Below are 11,250 nucleotides of genomic sequence, written 5' to 3'. Positions count from 1 at the left end.
GTGAACAGTAAAATTAAATTTAATTGTTCATCAAGGTATATTTTGTTATAGTGACTACAGCTACAGTTTTTAGGACATTGTGGCATAAATCCAAATATTCCTAAGTAGTTACATCCAAGATATGATCTGTAAAATTAATAAGAATGTGGAAAAATAATTAATACTAAGAAATTGATTGGCAGTCTCAGTGAAAATGTCATCTTTTTTTTATTACAAGGTTGGTATATATTGCTAGAACTCCATTTTTCCCTTAAATTATATTTTTCTGTAATAGCTCTAGATAATCTTTCAATACAAGTTTTTATGGGTGTCTATTTCACAGAAGGAGAAAAGAAATACAACAGTGTTGTGAAAATTTAACACTGCTGTCATGGGGTGACTTTACCTGTAAGATAGCTTTGGGGGCTAAGGAAGTTGAAGCTGCTGGTGGCTGATGGGAGTCTTTTCTCCTGACCAATTATCAGTCATTTCTGAGAATTGGCGGTGGTTTTAACCATTGAGGAGTGAGATCAACTTGTGAACACCACCTTAAGATGTAAAGCCGGAGTTCTCTTGCTCTCTTTGGTTTCTGGCTTCTGAAAAGGTAACGAGGCTCTGTCTTGGCATCCTCCCCCTGCTCCAGGCCGGACAAGGCCACAGAGTGAGGGCGGTGGGGGAGAAACAGAGCCGGCCTGGCCTGCTTGGTTTGTAGTTTCTGCTGCTGGACTGAAACGTGACACCATGAACATCTGCAGCTTTTCCAAGATTTTTACTTTTCTTTTTTTACTTTACTTCTTTTACTACCTGGATGAGACTAACAGATTACTCTTTTTTCCCAGAGAGACAGAGAGAGAGAGACAATCAACATGAAGAAGACATCATAAAACCATCCAAGACAGTGAAGAAAAGAGTTAAGTTTTAGATGGGGAAGAGAGAATAAGGAGATGCTTTATAAGCTGAAATATTTTTCTGTTAAAGCTATGGAGATGGACAATAGTGTCCTGAAAAAACTCCATTAATTCATGACAGAGTATATTGGGAGGAATGGAGTGTTCAAAGTGTGGATTTTGAGCAAAAGGTGGAGTAGTTGTGATACAGTGAGGTGCTGAACAGAAGGGGAGAAGTAATAGTTGAAGATCTGGGGCCGATAAGAGGCAAAGAGAAAACTTCTGTTTCCAGAGAAGTTTCAGAGAAACTTCTGCTCACAGAGACAGATGAAGAGAACTTTTGCCTTTGAATAACTCATCCTTAAAAATGACATCCCTAGACTCATTGACCCATAACACACCTCAGAGTGATGTGAAATGGGAGGAGTGAACTGATGACAGAATTCCCAGGCAGCTGGCATCAGAGAAATAGAAAGCTATAACAGAAATAGTTTTCTTATGAGAAACTCCATAGATTAGCAGAATAAGACTTCTGTTTCTCTACAAAGACTGATGAAAAGACTCTAGCAGGAATTGGGACTGTTTTAAACACCAAAGTTCCAAAGTTTTTTTTTTGTCTCTATGTTGTCATGTGAGCAAAGGTGGGTAGCGGGGGATAAAAGAGTTTTCTGGAAGTTTTATTCTGGTGTTCTTATTCTTGTAGTTTTGTTAATAAACTTTCTTTATTCCTTTTAAGTTTTAAGCCTGTTTTGCTCTTGTTCTAATCCATATCTCACAGCAAGAAATAAGTAAGTTTTCTAATAATTTTTTAGTTGCTGCTTTGACAACTGCATAAAGGTTCCTCTCTGCCACACTGCTAACCAGGAGGGACAGACCCCCAGGCTTCCTTTTATTCCCTTAGAGCCATCCCAAGGCTGGGAGAGGCACCAACTCCTTCCAAAGAGTGAGGAGAACCTGTTCTGAGCTCACTTTCAGGGTGTGAAGCAAAACACCTTTGACTTAGGACACAGCAGGCAACACTTCTGGTATGAATTCCACAATTTCCAGATGAATCAGAGGCATTTCATTTGGATTTGTAATATCTTTGTAAACTTTTTTATTTGAAACAAGTATTAGATTTTAGCTAGTGTAACTCAGATTTCCTGATAGTCTCTCACTCTTTCTCAGACACTTTAAGGATCACTTAGCTGGCACAATCGGTAATTATCCTGTTGTACTGTCACTGTTGGACACAAAAGGAGTCACACAGAAGCAGTTTGAGATGTGGTGAAAGAAAGAGTATCCTTTATTTATTCTTTCGGTATTTATAGGTTTCTGACCACAACCAAGGATTGGATAGTCAGGTTAACACCTTCCCAACCACACTGGCCATGAGAAATTTCTATCAAAAGGCATATCTTTAATGGAATGTATAAACACCTATGTTTATAGTTACTCTCCTGGGAAAGTGGCTAGAACTTGTAGAAAAACAATATTGAAGGCCTGATTCTCAGGGCGACCCTGTACCTCCAAGTGAGTGAACCCTGGTGCACAAGGACTGATATCCATCTCCTTCAGAGTATTTATTGATCTAACTGGAGCAAACTTTTGAGCATCACTGGCTTTGCTCTCTGGTTTGCCAAAGAAGCAGCAGCCCGTAAGTGCTGAGGTGCATTAGCTCTTAGAAATTACATTGCTCAGGGAGAATAAATCCTCCCTTTTCTACTGTTGTAGACTATTGTTCTGAAAAACAGGTTGGACTGCTGCATGTTCATATAAATTTCTGTCTAAAAAGTAAACCAGTCCTGCTCCAGTCATTTCATAGACATGTACTTTGGTGCCTCTGTTGTTGTTAACCCTCTCACTCCTTCTCTGGCTTGCTCAAGGTACATATGTCAAGTTTGACAGAGTCATATCTCTGTGAAATTTTGTGATGTGACTGATTGATTTAGTTTGTTAAAATAATTCCTTATGTAAACCTTTCTTGCTGTCCTTTATATCTCCTCCTGTATTGACTATTAACACAGTGTTAAAATTGATTGTGGATGCTCAGGCATGCTTCTAGATGTGGAAGGTTCGTGGATCTTGCCAGACAGTTTGTGCTCTGCTGCACACACAGAGCTGGTGACAAGAATTGATGATTCTTTACATGTCTCTTGATGAAACACAGGGAAAATGCAGGAAATTACTGAGTTTCAAGAGCTGTAGGCTGCCAGAAGAGATCTTGCCAGACAGAACTGCTCTTTGGCCAAATAATGGTGCATTTTGCTCTCAGCAGCTCCCTGTAATTGTGTGTGTGCTTGTCATTCCCACTGTCCAGCTTCTGTCCCTTACAAAATTGTTTCACTTTCCACACCAGTGTGTGGATTACTCACCTTCTCTACTACTGGTGTTCCCTGTTGGTGCCGCTCAGCCCTGCCACTCCCTCTGCTGCCAGGGTTCCTCCTTCCTGCAGTACTTCCATTTCTTTTGCTCAAGGAATCCTATCCCACACATCAAGACAAATGTGCTGCTCATCCCTGAACAAGCACCTTCACAAATAAGGGTAAAAATCCTGCACAGAAATCAGCACCAACCTCCTGGACCTGCCTGTCCCTAATGCAACTGTGTGGATGGCTCTGCTTTCGTGGGAGTCTTCCTGGGAGGCTTTCACTGGTTGGTAAATCATGTGGGAATGCCAGTGGTGTCCACATAGCCAGAGTGGAAGTGAATTTTATGAGGAATGGAGTTGGACAGCACCTGGAAAAGATCCTGTGTGAGGCACTGAAGCTGTGCCTGCAATCCTTTAAAATACCAGTAGTATAGAAACCCAAATAGCACCAAGAAATTGTGAAGATTATTACTGGAAAGGAATTTTTGGCTGTGAGGGTGGGGAGGCTCTGGCACAGGGTGCTCAGAGAAGCTGTGGCTGCCTTTGGATCCCTGGAAGTGTCCAAGGCCAGGTTGGATGGGTCTTGGAGCACCCTGAAACAGTGGATGATGTCCCTGACAGGGGATAGGATGGGATGGGATGAGTTTCAAGGTCCCTTCCACCCAAACAATTCTTTGGTTCTATGACTGCTTAAAATCATGAGTTGGTAGCTGAAAGTGGCAGGTTTTTTATACTAAATGTTCCTGTAACCCCCTTGTCTGCAAAAATCAGATATTTGATATGCACTTATCAGCTCCAAAGTGCTGTGTAACATCTATGTGATTTAAAAAGAAATAAGACTGTAATTTTGCGTTCTGAATTGTGCTGCTGGTGACAGCAGTCAAGTGGCAGATTTTCAAGGGCGGGAGCAGGGATAATCATCTTGGTCAAATTACAGTTTTAATTTAAGAAAAACTTCTTTCCTTATTGAGAATATTACTATGCATATTTTCATTTTATTAGTTTATGTACACAACCACTAAGTTGTTTGCACATTATAGGATTTTATTTTGTACTTAGAAAATTAATGACATCCAAGCAACTTTAGATTTAATTTGATCAATATTTAATGATTTATAATTATCATTACAACTCAGAGTTTTGCACTGCTGTATACTGCCACGTAATGTTTAATCAAGGGGAGAGAGAGACTAAAATATAACTGGAAAACAGCTACGAAGTCTATGTTAAAGTAATGTAGTGGGATCATTACCTAAATTACAGCGGTCTAATTTAATAATTTTCCCAATTACAGCTTTAAGATTGAATTTCAAGAGCATTTCCCTAATTTATATTTTTAAATGCCTGCATTATGTATTTTTAAAAGTACGTAGACAAAGGCCGTAATTACTCCATGTTATCACGGTTTGAAATCTCTTTCTGATTGGAAAAAATTCCCAGGTGCTGTACCTGGGAAAATGGGAATACTATATAAAAAGAATATCAGAGACGGACAGAACACTCAAAAGATTTGGTTTATACATTGATAAGTGCCAGGTATGTAAATATTGCAGAAATCAGCAAAACCATTAAAGTTAATGTATCTGAAAACACTGAAATAGGTCAGAAAAATCCATCAAAAAATGTAATTAAAAAAAAAATAAAAGCTAAACCTCTTTTTCCACAAGTTAAAGATTTCTTTCCCTCAGAAATGCAGGTCAATACTGAAATTTAGTCATATCAACATGATTCCTCAATTTTTATATTTAAGTAAATCTTATGGACTCTGAAGCACCTTCTCTGATACTGCCAGTGAGATAGAGGCTTGTGTGTGGGAAAAACTCATTAGGAAGCCTGGAAAAAGTCTAAAACATTTTGTTTTATAGAATCCAAGAATGGTCTGTATTGGAAAGAACCTTAAATTCCATCCCAGTGCCACCCCCTGCAATGGGCAGGGATGCCTTCCACTAGCCTAGGTTGCTCCACACTCATCCAACCTGGACGCTTACAGGGATCCAGGGACAGCCACAGCTTCTCTGGCCACCTTGTAACAGGGCCTCCCCACCCTCACAAGGAGCAATTCCTCCCCATATTCCTCTAGAATATTCACCATTATTTCCTCTTGTAATTTCCCAGTTTCAACTGGAGCCATGTGAACATTTCAGTCATTTCAAAATTGTATTCCAACAGCTCATCTCTGAAGTTTTTTCCTTTGCCTCCTGAACCCTCTGAGTTCTCCTGTGGTTTACTCTGCATCAGAAAGGAGCAAATGATTGCATTATGGCTATGGTGGAATGAAAGACTTTCTCCCAAAGAGCCCAGTATTTTTACATCAGAGGTCTTGATCCTAAACTTGGTGTTGTGCATGTTCCATGCTCAAGAGCCTCTGTCTTTTTCAGTGGGCCCTCTAGCCTGATTTTAGAAGGGGATTCTCTGCAGAGTGTGCAATTAGCACAGCTAATAGACACCAATAAATTATGATCTTGGATTTGTTTGAACATTTTCCACAATTCTTTAAAACTTGTCATTATTTGTAACAAATTTCAGCCTGCAGCGATGCCTTCTACAACTGTCTTGGTTTAAAAGACAGGTGTCCACTAAGGAAAGCAGAAGCCTCCCTTGGAATGAAAAATGTAAACTCCTTCCCTCCAAATTATTATAATTTTGAAATTAAGGGGCCCTCAGGCAAACATATGAAGCTAAGAATAGCAGTTCTTTACAAGTATGTGTAGTAAAGCCAACAAACAACAACTCCGTCATTAACAGCAAACAGAGCAGGAACCCAGTGACCCTTCTCGGTCACTTTCCCCTGGGTGCAGTTCCGGGCACGGCCGGCAGGGGCGCTGCTGCTCCCGGCGGGCGGGGCGGGTGCGATGATTCCCCCGCGGCTGCAGGGGGCGCTGTGGCGCGGGCTCGGGGAGCACGCGGTAATGGCGGCTCGGCCCACACGGGAAGGGATGGGACAAAGGCTTTGCTTCACAAACCCCTGGAGCAGCTGATCTGGGTGCCGCAGCAGGACTTACAGAAACAGCAAGCTGGAGCGGCAGCACATCTCAGCAGGCAGGGGGTGTGGGGATACAGTGCAGCAAAAGCTCCGAGCAGCGCCGAAGAAGCAGCGGGGGTGGGACAGCGGCAGCCCGGCTCTGAGCAGGGCTGGGAGAGGGGAGCTCTGGATCTCAGGCACCCGAGCAGATGGTGAAAAGTCCCTCTTTTAGTGAGGCAGGTGTTGCTAAGGTCCCAGTTCAATGGCTGCTCTCACAAGCAGAGGCTCACCCCACGACAGAAGCAGCAGCTCTGGGCTGGGCTCCAGCGGCAGCAGCAGCGAAACTCCCTTCCCCAAGCAGCAGCCCCGACCGTCCTGCTCCGAAGCCCAGAGAGAGAGAGAGAGAGGGAGAGAGAGAGAGCTGCTGCCCCAGCTCCATTGTTATGAATAAAGTTGGCTTTTGTAGGTGAGGTTATGAATTGTGAATAATATAATTTTGTAATGAATTGTTGATTAATGTAATGAATTGCTATGCATCATTAATGTAATGAGTTATGAAGTGATAAGTTATCAAGTTGGGTGAACTGTGGTATGAGTGTGTGCCCACTGGAGGGGGGAGGTGAGAATCCAGTGGGTTGAATGCAGGGAACGTTCCAGAATGCTACCTCATGAGGTAATGGCAGCAACCGAGACTGTAACAGGAGGGAGCCAGTCAATGAAATCGAGGCATCCTGGAATGATTGGTCAGGAATGCACCACAAAATGGACCAACCCAGTGACAGGAAAAAGGCCAATCAATGAAAGTATCCAAAGCACACCAATCCAGCAACTTTACAAGACTTTAAAACCCCCAGGGTGCTGAGCACCGAGGGGTCTTTCCACAGAACTGTGTCCTGGAAAATATGCTGTGTGGTACACTGCTTGCTACTCTGACTTGCCACGTAGGCTCCAGGCTTACCCTGGGGTCTCATTCCCAGGTGTTCTTAATAAACAGGGTCACAATTTTTAAAAGTCACCAGCATAATTTTCTATTGTTATTATTATTGTTGTTGTTGTTGTTGTTTTTGCCTGTCCATAATACCATTTTTTACCTGCCCAATTTTCGCGGTATCACTGCCCCTTAGAGAGAAATTCCTAGATAAGAAAGGTGCAACCAGATGCTTTCCTCCCCTGAGCTTGACCACTTTTGTTTTTCTTGTTAGCGTTTCCTACTAACTTACGGGAAGATTCTAAAAGTGAAGAGGAGCAAAAAGAAGGAAACCTAACCCCCAACAACAACTTTACAGCTATGCATGATGTGAAAACACACTTTTTTAAAGCTGTGGCACATGCACTGTTGTCATTTGCATTGATCGATTTGTCACTGCGAGAGGCTGTGTGACAGTTCTGTCACCACCCTCTCCACACGCTGCTGTCCCAGCCGGTTCCAGCCGGTTCCAGCCGGTTTGCAGCTGGTTCTGAGCCCCCCGCTGTCCATGGGGTGCTGGGGAGTGGCCCGTGGGGACAGCAGCGCGTTCCGGGCTCCTTTGTGACGAGGGGCTGCGTGTGCCCAGAGCCCATTGTGACCTTGGGGCTGCGTGTGCCCAGAGCCCATTGTGACCTTGGGGCTGCGTGTGCCCAGAGCCCATTGTGACACCTGGGGCCACGCCCTGACCAGGCGGGTATAAAAGGGCACGAAGAGCCCGGCGGTGCCCACTCCCAGGAGAGCAGCTCCGGCAGGAGACAGCGGCTCCCGGGATACTGCGGCGTCAAGGCGCAGCAGAGATGTCTTCGAGCGAGAAGACGAGCGCGGGCGTCCAGCCCAAGCAGAGTTGGCTGCGCCGTCTGAGGCGACAGAAGGTGAGCGATGGGGCAGCACGCAGCTGCCTCGGGGCCGGGGCCGGGCTGCCGGCACGGAGGGAGCTGCTGGGCCAGGGCAGCCCTTTGGGTCCCACGCGGCCGCCTCGTCGTCAGCCTTGTCCTGGTGTGTGCAGGTGCAGATCCGTGAGTGGCGGGCAGCACCTCAGGAGGCTGAGGAGCACCGTGACTCCTGGGCTGGGCCTGGAGTGCAGGCGGCAGCAGCAGAGAGCCGGGCAGCGGCCCCGCACAGCCCCAGGGCCCGCGGCCGGGCTCTGCTGCACTCGCTGCGGCGCGGCTCCCGGGCCATCCTGAGCAGGGTGGCGGCTGTGATCCGGTCACACGGCCAGCAGCCGGGGACACAGCAGCACTTGCCTCAGGGAACGGGCTCAGGGACGGCGGCAGCAGGCCCCGCAGCAGGGGCAGAGAGCCGGGCAGCTGCCCCACACAGCCCCTGCTGTCCCCCCAGCCCATTGCCCAGCCAGCAGGAAGATCTCGGGCTGCGGGCAGGTTCAGGAGGGGTGGCACTCCTGGCAGAGCCACGGGCTGAGGAGGGGTCCCGCACTGAGGAGCTCAGCTTGGGCCCACCCACGGAGTGGGCAGAAGACACAGACCTGGGCAGGAGTGCTGACCAGGAGAGCATCTCAGGGTCCCTCCAGTCTGAGCCACTGCCAGATGACACCGAGCCAAGGAGGATGGCTGGGGAGGAGAATAACTTTGTGCCTCTCCCACGTGAGGCTTGGGTAGAAGATCAAGACAAAAGCCAGAGCAGTGAGGGAGAGAGCTCCTCATGGTCCCTCTCATGGATGTCATCAGAAAAAGACCATGACAGCGAGGAACCGACTCCCTCAGGATTCCTGATAAGTGAGTCAGGAGCAGGGAACTGGGGCTCTAAAGCTTGCACAGCCATAGAGGATGGTGTGGATCAGCCACAGGAAGCCCTGACCTGCCCATATCACATGAAGCCCCTGTTCTTTCACTTGGGCACAGGCACTGAGGAAGATGCAGAGAGGGATTTCAGGGAACTGGAGGATGCTGTGGGGACCAGTTGGAGGCAGGAAGAGTCGACGAAGTGTGAGAGGCTCAGATTCCAGCCTCTGCAGGGCCTGCGCTCAGCTGCAGCTGTCCCCATGCGGTGGCTGTCCCACTCCAGGAGGGCGCTCTGGGCTCTGTGCAGGGCGTTCGGGATGTCCCTCAGACGCCTCATTCCAGTGCTCCCCTCATAGAGGCCATCCCACCATGGCTCCACGCTGCCGGTGATAGAACACCCATGGAGGCCAAGCAGAACCCAAAGCAAGTCAGGGTTCTTGTCAGAGTAACCCTTCCTATGGCATGGATGCCTTCATGAAGGACCTGCACCAGACAATCGAGTCCACCCTCAGTCATTTGCAGACAACACCAAAGCTCAGTGGCAGTGATGATCTGCTGGAGCTGGGAGGCTCATGACTGAGGTGCCATCGTAGCTGCTGCCTTGAAGAACTTGAGGAGCAGAACTAGAAGAATTAATTGAGATAGATAGGTTAAAGTAGGGGTAGATGTTAGAAGAGATTAGTGCTAGGATTTAAGGTAACAGGATAGAGGTCATCTCATGCCTTCTATTCCTGTTTAATTGCTAAATTAAAAATTTGGGCTCAGAATAGGGTGTATCATAAGAAAGCCAAGTGTTTAAGCTAAAGAGCTCTTAATATTTAATATTAGACATTAATATTTAGTATTAGACATTAGTTTGTAAAGAAAAGCCACAGGTTTTTTAAAGCTTTTTGTTTCCTATAGTCTTATTCAGCACTTGATCTGGTATGTTCCTTTGGAACATGTTCCTTATGCAATTGAGCTGTAGCTTTTGTTAAGTTAAAACAGGTTAGATATAGATAAGTTACTTTTATTGAAATAAAATGATTGAATTGTTAAATCAGAAGTGCTTGTTGTTTTCATTGTGTTGTGGTCATTGATTTGGGGGAAGATCCTGAAGGCTGAGGCCTTTTGGTTGCTGGGGCGGTGCAGTGTGTGCTGTGTGGGGCAGAGGAGAAAGGCGCTGCCTGGGCTGGGAGGGATTTGGGGACACCAAGTCCTTGTGACTTGTGGCACAAGGAGTTTGTTTGATGGAAAAGCCCCTTTTTTAGTGTGCATTTCTCCTCCTAGAGAGCTGCCCTAGTGCAGAGATCAGTCTGTGCTAAGGACTTAAGTCACAAAATACCAGAATCCCAGGCTGCTTTGAGTTGAAAAGAACCTTACAGCCCATCCAGTTCTACCTCCTGCCATGGGCAGTGAACTTCCTACTGTCCCAGGCTGATACATCTTTAAGCTTTCAAAATGGAAATATTTCCTTTTTCACAGTTTTGAGATTGGGGTAAGGCATTCTCTGGTAGTTCTAACCCTTCCTGTCTCACCTGGAGCACAATGGTACCCTTCACACACTGTGAACAGGAGCTTCATGAAGATGAAAAACAATCAGAAAATGTTATTGCCCTTTGCATTATTTTCCCAGCTGAGCCATATCTATTAAACCTGCTGTTTGGGACTTCATTTACTCACAATGAGAGTTCTCTCTCCCTTTTGTCAGAGGACTCTCCAGTCTTGCATCCACTGGATTACAAATCTCCCATCTGCTTCCCTGGGACCTGGAATTCTTCTCTGCTTTTATGGAAACTGAAAGAAATCATTACCAAGCAGAATAGGATGGTGTTGTGAAGGAATTAAAGCAGACACATTTGTTTTGATGGATGAAACGGAGGTCTCACTTGAGGAGGGAAACAGTAATCTATCCATAGCTTTAATGCAAAAACCAAGAGCTTTTAAGATAAATTTCACAGGAAACAAATGTGGTTCGAAATAGGAGCCAATCCTTATATTACCACAGGACCAAGCTGCAGAAACGTACCTGGAGAGAGGTATGTATGGCAGCAGGGCAGCTGAGAAGACTGACTTTTTTAGGAAATATTCTGTAATATGCTGGAATTGGATATGAGACAGCAGCTGAAAGAAAGAGCAAAAAATAACAGCTCTTAGCATTGAAATAACTCTGGGATTTTGGCTGCAAGCAAGAGTAAATACTTTTCAAAATTATTATTTTTTTAATTACAGCCTAAGTAAGCCCATCTGAAGCAATTGAGCCTGGTCAAGCTGTAGATTTTTGCTTGGTCCAGTTCCAAACTCCAAGCTGAAGGCAGGTTCCAAACCAAGGTTCAGTTTCACACATTACAAAGTTAAAGAGAATATGCAAAAAGAACCCATGTCAT

General features: G+C 45.6%; 1 protein-coding gene across 1 annotated transcript; it reads left to right on the top strand.

The window, feature by feature from the left end:
- The first annotated feature begins 6,854 nt into the window (after positions 1–6,854).
- On the top strand, positions 6,855–9,923 carry LOC147651474 (uncharacterized). The gene is made up of 4 exons (XM_086841940.1): positions 6,855–6,981; positions 7,381–7,475; positions 7,849–8,878; positions 9,005–9,923. The coding sequence occupies exons 1-4, from the start codon at positions 6,855–6,857 to the stop codon at positions 9,238–9,240; spliced, it is 1,488 nt and encodes a 495-aa protein (XP_086698066.1). The 3' UTR covers positions 9,241–9,923.
- Positions 9,924–11,250: the final 1,327 nt, after the last annotated feature.

Source organism: Cyanistes caeruleus, chromosome 9, assembly GCF_971803275.1.
Source record: "Cyanistes caeruleus chromosome 9, bCyaCae1.hap1.1, whole genome shotgun sequence".
NCBI lineage: Eukaryota > Metazoa > Chordata > Aves > Passeriformes > Paridae > Cyanistes > Cyanistes caeruleus.
This window is presented reverse-complemented; position numbering and strand designations above follow the sequence as displayed.

Excerpts from the sequence above, each read along its gene's own strand:
- LOC147651474 (XM_086841940.1), top strand. The coding sequence starts at position 6,855 with ATGGCAGCAACCGAGACTGTAACAGGAGGGAGCCAGTCAATGAAATCG. Across the intron at positions 6,982-7,380 it reads AAAAAGGCCAATCAATGAAA|CGTTTCCTACTAACTTACGG; the intron begins GTATCCAAAGCA and ends TTTTCTTGTTAG. Across the intron at positions 7,476-7,848 it reads ACTTTACAGCTATGCATGAT|GGCACGAAGAGCCCGGCGGT; the intron begins GTGAAAACACAC and ends CGGGTATAAAAG.